This window comes from Ceratina calcarata, unplaced genomic scaffold (assembly GCF_001652005.2).
Source record: "Ceratina calcarata isolate Rehan_Ccalc_2016 unplaced genomic scaffold, ASM165200v1 scaffold304.2_split_2, whole genome shotgun sequence".
Classification (NCBI taxonomy): domain Eukaryota; kingdom Metazoa; phylum Arthropoda; class Insecta; order Hymenoptera; family Apidae; genus Ceratina; species Ceratina calcarata.
The window spans coordinates 1-7,468 of NW_017152910.1; the positions used below are offsets into that span (position 1 = coordinate 1).

Here is a 7,468-nt window from a genome sequence, read left to right on the forward strand (position 1 = left end):
GTCAAATAATAAAACTAGCAATGCTACTGTTTACCCTCGATAACGGAATTCTGTCATCACAACTTATTGCATTAAAAATTGCAATGTAATATCTTTAAGTTACACTTCATGTTATAGAGGGTCGAACTTTGCTCCGTAAACGTGTATAATTTTCTATAATGAAAGAGGGACCACTGCAGTCGTTCACTTTTACGGTGCAAAGATGGAAATGTGAAACTACTGAAATAAAACAAAAGAAAAGCTAGAAAAGTTATGAAATACCCACGGTAAACTGTCGCGCTCCGCACTGATCCGTCGCGTCTACATTTTCACGTCGTGTTGCAGCCTCGTAGACCACGTAAAAAATAAGTTGAGGTATGGTTCACTGGTTGGTGGGTCTTCGGGTGTTCGATGCGTCCGAACTGAACGAAACTTTGTTTACGAATGCGCCGAGCCGGCCCGGCCGGCGCTCTTATATAGGCGTCGGACGCCGCAGTACCGAACGTTCGAGAACATGCTTCGGCTAATGCGCACATCGTTTCCCATACAATTTTCACTCATTTTCCCACCCCTTCTTCGAACACCATTGACATAATCGTGTTCCTCGTGTGAAGAACTATCGTTTGACATTGAAAGCTACCGGAATTTCCTCATTTTTTGGCAGAATATAAGCGAAAACGAAGTATTGATCGACGGATGGCGATGTTATTTCTAGCATGTTCTCCCACCCAGAACCCGGCCATAAGCTAACTCATACAAACGCACAGCTGTCTCCTTCCCCCGATTATTCAGCTACACGTACACGTTCGAAACCGGTATCCATGTTGTATTCAGATGCTTGTTTTGGACAGTTGCGCCAGGTGAAAGCACCCTGGGAACCCAAGTGATTATGAAGAATGAAGGACAAGGTAGGCCTTGGCCCTTAGCGGAACGTGATCAATCCACGTATTTTCTACGAGAAACTTGAGGTTCTAGAAACTTCGCTCCTAGTAGCGTCCCATGCTACGTGTTCGCAGTAATTACCATCGCGTCGTAGGAGTGGAATTTCAAGCAATATATTTAGACTTCTCCCGCAGAGACGGCTCGTATGACGAAAAACAAGCAGTGCCTCTTTGTCTGCCGTACTCACAATCAGTAGCTCGAGATAAGATTGCGTCGCTTGAAGATTACGTATGTGTTTCACAAATCCGGCCACCGAAGTCCAAGTCAATCACCAGATTTGATTAAAAACCGCTACACGAATCAGTATTTTTGCCTGCAGTTTTTCGTAATGCGAGATGAGATTACATCAATAGAACATTGCATATCGGATGTTCTACTGCAATTCGAGCAGGGAACTGCGACGCAATAACTCTTATATTAACTCTTAGACTTCGGAACTGCGTAGTTACCCAGAACCATATGTTACGAGGGAACGACCGTCGGATAATGTATTTAAAATGAATAAAAATATTCGCTGCCTTAAGATATACGGAAGATGCGGTCGCAACGCCAACGCAATTGACAGCGCCGTGTTCGTAAATACACTTTCTGAGTCGCAGGTCAACGATCTGGCTTCGACTCTGATTAACCACGAGACACGTCCGTCTAATCATTAATGCCCGCTGAGAAAAACGTACGCATTCCGGTTCGTACGGGAAAAGTGCATATTATTGCGCAATACAGGTTTTGCGCGACAGCTTCAGCTCTATCGATTTTCCACGAGCACGTCTTCCGGTCCCTGTGCTGGAGCGGCGTAGCGTCTCGGCTGAGAGATGTTCAATTGATCTGAGTTTATTCATGGGAATGAACGGTCGCGGCCCAAGACACCGGTTCCTTTATGCCGTTATGCGTAACGTAACACAATAGATGAAATAACGAAACGGGGTTAAGTTTAAAGGGGCCGGGATGAAAGAGCAAGCTGCCAGAGTATTACAATGAAGAGCAGATGTATTGCGATGAACTCGCATCGGAGAGCCGACAATCGAACAAACGGAACCAGTTGGCCGGATACGAGTTCGCAATTTTTTACATGGATATGGACGTTATAAAATAATGCGACGTTCCCCCGTCGCATCTGCTATCCTATCGATATTACTTTTAAACGAATTCTTTCTGATGAGCACATTCCCATTGTCATCGGTTCGTCATAAATGTCTATGATCCGGGATAACAAGATTTAATGACCGTGTACTCCAATATAGAACAAAATAACGTCGATATTTCAATGGTGCAGCTCATGCACTGAATGTACAATAATTAATGCTAAATTATTGTAAATTTAGCTAAGTGGTTTATGCAATCTCGAGGTCGACTGATAAATATACGCAGAATGACGCATGTTTCTCACATTTATAGCACTCGTCCAACAAGCGGACTGCAATTGTTCCTAAATTTATCTCTTATCAGCCGCCGTCTCGTTTATCGGTCAGTTATTAAATTAACGGGTGCAGAAAAATTTGCTACATGACTAAAACTTGAACTCGATATTTCACAGTTACTAGTCGATTATATTTATAATTGCGGAACGCGGTAGAGTGATTATTCGAATTAAAAACGGAGATAAAGTATCTGGAGAGTGTGGATGGTTCTGTCAGAATCCAGAACGTTCCACCGGACCGGACGGATGCAGCAGGTAATCAATAGTTTCAGCGGGCGAGCTCTGTATGTACTTATACGATATACGTATGTCCATACGAAGTCGTCCGCCTATGTAATAAATACATATATGCACTGGTAATTCCCGTTTTCACATGACGCCATCAATCGATCGTGTAACACACGAGAATCGCAATTAATTATGCTCTCGATGTTGTTTGAAAATAGATTGAAGAAAGCTTTGCATGATAAATTACGGCGTGAGATAAACTTCAGTTCACGTACGGATAAGAAAAGTTGCGGTTTAATAAAGCAATGTTGAAAAGTTTGCAGAAGAGAGTTTCGCTTTTTCAATCCGTTTTTCATGGGACACGTATACTCGATGATTGGAACAGTATTATCGACTTAAAAAAAGAAAGGGGATGCACCGAGAGGGCAATTAGACTTGAGAAAACTTTGCAGTCGGGGCAATTATTTGCGACGATGCTACCCTACGCGGAAAAAAAAAATATCAACCCGTTGCACAGGGTTGAGATAATAATAGGTTATACCCAACCGTTGATGCCCATAATATGCCGTATTATGCAACAAATTTCAACTGAAGGGAAAACAAACTTTTGCTTTATACCGTGCAGTTTTTTTCTAGCATTTCTCTTCGATTGTCAGGACGTTCGCTATGCATAAGTTATAAGATCAGAGAAACGCGTCATGTGCACGTTTCCCTTGGCCACGCGCATGATAATCCTTTCTATTAATTAATCTCTTAATAAGTCCAAACAATTTACGTGTCACTTTAATTACAAGACGCACGCTATTTAATTTGAATTAAACAGAACGTACAATACAACGCAGTTGGTAAGAGATCTTTTTCTGGCTATTCATCCGTAAAGGTTGCGTTTATATTCTGGAAGCATCTGCGAACTCCCGCTCTATCGATTTTAAGAGCGTGTAGATATATCTACATGCAGAATATTGCAGAATATGATATGCACAGAATTGGCACCCGTTACAATTCCTTTGACGAAGCGAGTCTGCAAAATATTGATTATTCAGCAGAATATTATAAATTCCGTACAATTGCAGATTCGCGACTGTTCAATAGCGATTGCATTTGCGATTTATTATTTTTGATAATGAATTCCTGATTTATGCTTCTCATAAATTTTTAGACAGTCAATATTGTCAAAATATTAACATATGTCTAAGTAGAAACTCACTCAGTAGAGGATTAAGCGCAGTATTATGACTTCAAATGTCATCCCCAGGAGAAATTATGTTTTTCTACAGTATATTCCTTTCGTTTTAAATATATTTTTCTCACAAATTTTTAAATAAGCCGTACAAATTTTCGCAGTACAGCGCGTTCTTGTCCCATCGTCGAACATTAAATAATTTTAAACAATTAATTATATCACTATAGGTAGAGCCTACAGTTAGAATGACAATAAAATAGTTAAATCTAAATTACAGCTTGGGTCAGTGATTCTTGGCCAGCTCTGGCTTGAGTTAATTTCCCCTAGGAGGACATGATTAAAAAACTAATAAATGTATGTCTTTTTTTTAATGCTCGATCTGGCTTTGATGCTGTTAGATTTACATAACTGACATAATTATGTCACTTCAAACTGAAAACAATTTTATTGGGAGAATTGCATACGACTTTATTTGTAGCTGACAATTAGAGCTACAAGTTCTGTACGAAACATTTTTCGCTTGGACGAAGAAAAAGCTTTTGCAACAAATAATTTCATTTATAAATTAATTTATTGTTGACGCTAACGAAAGATCTTTTATGCAGAAGTTATAGGCATTTACAGCCTCCACAAGAAAGATTATATGAATTTTTCTTCTAACTGCAGCATTTAACGAGTTACGTATAATTAATGGCATTTTATTGGTACATAATAACAAAATTCGGTCATTCCCATGTTTGGAAAAAAGTTTCGTTTTTCCTCAAATATTCCTAAACCGTTGGACTTATGGGAAAATTGCATACAACCTTTTTTATAGCTGACAACTAGAGCTATAACTTTTGTTTGAAGCATTTTTCGCTAGCGTCGATGGTTAACGAGTAACGATGACGACGAAAAATTGAAAAACAGTTTATTGCAAAATACTCGTTAATTATTGGCGGTAGACAAAAAATGTTTCATACAAAATTTATAGCTTTCGACGGTACCTATAACTTTTACTTGAAACATTTTTCATTAACGACAACAAATAAGTTAGTTGCTATTACAAACGAAAATTTCGAAAAATGCTTCGAATAAAAGTTGTAGGTATTGCTACTACCTACAAGAAAGGTCGTATACAATTTTCTTCTATCTCGAATACTTGATTTGTTTTCATCTTTAATCGTCAAAATCCAATATTATCGAAGCTAGGCCGATCATTGAAAAGAAAAGACAGATTTATTATTACTCTTTTTGAATCTCGTCCTCTTAGGGGAAATTAATGCTAACCGGACCTGACCAGGAATCAATGTCCCATGCTGTACAATAATTTAATAATGAGAGGGCAGTGTAAAGTAAAATTATTGCGTTTTCAAAATAACGCAAGATGCATGTGAATGCACAGCAAAATGAAACAAGCTCTAGTCAGTTGGCCAGCAGCGACAGCTGTTGTAGCATGCCCGTACTGGCTAATGGAAGTCTCGAGGTTCGATTTACTGGCACACGATAATGCATGAATCGTACTTTCCATCATCGCTACGCAGGTTCTTTCGTTTCCTGTGTGAGTTCAAGCTTTTCCTTACAAGTTATATCGCTATTATAATTGCTAATCGTCTTCATTTCAACGAAACCATCGTTCTCTTTACTCTTCTTCTCGCCGAACAGGAAAACGTAAGTATACGTGCCCAAAAAGGCACCAGCGGTTGGTCCGAACCAGTAAACCTAAAGAAAAAAAGGGTATCATTCAGGATTACTTCATGATGAGATCTAATCAGAACGATGCCGGACAAATATTTGTATCACACTTCTCTCGAAACTATGAGGTAACGCGATTGTGATAACGGCAACAAACGAAATATCTGATTCAGGTAATCACCGGATTGTTATCACTATACCGAGATTACATCAAACAGTACACACTATTACTGTACTGATTTGATCCTTGTGAGAATAGATAAGTCGCGTATTACATAATAGGAAATTACGAGAGCTCACCCATTGATTCGTCCAGTTGCTATTCCAGAATGCGGGCCCGAAGGTACGCGCAGGATTCATGCTGCATCCAGTATAAGGACTCTTAAAAAAAAAATATTCTTTCAGAGCTACTGCTTATATCTATTTTTTTAGATAATTTTAGATTTGAAATTACCGCAGCAAGTGAAATTGCAACGACGGAGAAACCAAATCTGATGGCCGTGGAATCGGTGGTGTGCGCGCATCGAGGATCCCATGTCGCGCTTGCCGCGCAGAGAATGAACGACGTGCAGAGGATTTCGATCAGAATCGCTTGGGTGATGCTGATTTCTGGATGCACGACGGTCACGCAGTGGCCAATCGTTGAATTCGAGACACCGTCGTTAAACAACTCCGGTGGTGTTATCATCTAATTGTTCGAATTGGACATGTATGTTCAATTAAGTCAATCAAACAATATTCTTTATCAGATCGTTTTCAACAAGCTTTTCATTTAAGTCAAATTATAAGTATTGGTTTTCTCGAAATTACTTTCTTCGACCGTTTCGTGTGACTGAATTAAAAAGTGACAAGTAGTTCACAGCTTCGTGATGCAATTCCATGCACTTCTGTGATGTAATCACAGATAACGATTACATAATACGGCAAGTGCTTTGTTACACAATGATTTAAGCTTCTTGTATAAATTATATAAAACATTTTTAAGAGCGTTGTGAAGTGTTTTTATCGAATGTAAAAAATTATTTATACCATTAACAATCCGTAGCCGATGGTAGCACCAATAAATTGTCCAAACACGTAAACAATAGCCGTTGGTATTGTTTTAACACCGAGGATCACTGCGCCTATGGTGACAGCTGGATTTAAATGTGCGCCGCTTATGTGGCCCAACATCTGTGTATTAAAAATCATTTCTTTTATGACAATCGCAATGAAAGTGTAGATTACGGAATTTTATGCAAAATCAAATTTTTAGAATGACAATTTAGAAAATGCGTTCTATATAGAAGTTCATATTGTCTAATTGCATATTTTTATGTCAGACGTACGCTACTATGATTCCACGTGTATTATAAAAAAGCGATCTGTTCTTACCATAATCAGTAGATTGACGGTCATACCGAAGGCAATTGAAGTCTGCAACGGCGGTGGTATCGACAGACCCATGGTTCCGATGGAGCCCATGCAGCCGACGAAGAGCAGTATTCCTGTACCGATCACCTCGGCGAGGAACATTGTCATCGTTCCCTTCTGCATGATCCACATCTTGTCTAAAAACGATCACCATATTTGATTTCGATTCCTATAACGGTTATTACAATTCACGCATCAGTGATGCTCACTCTTGCAGCTGATCTCGCGGGCGTCGGTCTCCATGGTGCACCTGTTAAGTCTTCAGTCGGAACTAACAACTACCGGGACCGCACCGTTACTATAATCAGCACTCGAATTACGAACAATTCTTCAGTCACCATCGGTAGATGGGTTTATCGTGCTTCGCAATATTCGTTTCGAAAAGAAATTGTCTTATCGATGAGTGCGTCAACGATACGATGCATTCTTCGTCGAATCAGTGCTTAATCGTACGGCTCAAGAGATGTTACAAGAAATTACATGTATTTGCTATTAAAGTAGCGATATCTTTAAAGCGTAACACGCCACGGCACGTGCCAAGGTTGTGATTTATTTTGAAAACTGCGTCAAAATAATTTTCTAGGAGTAGCTGTTGATTAATATTTTATTTACGAGCAGACCAAATATTGTAT

At 39.4% G+C, this 7,468-nt stretch overlaps 1 protein-coding gene across 1 annotated transcript; it reads right to left on the reverse strand.

The window, feature by feature from the left end:
- Positions 1-5,251: 5,251 nt before the first annotated feature.
- On the reverse strand, positions 5,252-7,450 carry LOC108624236 (aquaporin AQPAe.a). Its single transcript, XM_018023393.2, has 6 exons — positions 7,046-7,450; positions 6,798-6,973; positions 6,453-6,596; positions 5,878-6,111; positions 5,724-5,804; positions 5,252-5,450 (listed from the first exon to the last, which is right to left on the reverse strand). The coding sequence occupies exons 1-6, from the start codon at positions 7,077-7,079 to the stop codon at positions 5,265-5,267; spliced, it is 855 nt and encodes a 284-aa protein (XP_017878882.2). The 5' UTR covers positions 7,080-7,450; the 3' UTR covers positions 5,252-5,264.
- Positions 7,451-7,468: the final 18 nt, after the last annotated feature.

Bases quoted from the DNA above. Each gene is read 5' to 3' on its own strand.
- LOC108624236 (XM_018023393.2), bottom strand. From the start codon at position 7,079: ATGGAGACCGACGCCCGCGAGATCAGCTGCAAGA. The intron at 6,974-7,045 runs GTGAGCATCACT...GATCGTTTTTAG, and splicing joins CCGCGAGATCAGCTGCAAGA to ACAAGATGTGGATCATGCAG. The intron at 6,597-6,797 runs GTAAGAACAGAT...TTTAATACACAG, and splicing joins CCGTCAATCTACTGATTATG to ATGTTGGGCCACATAAGCGG.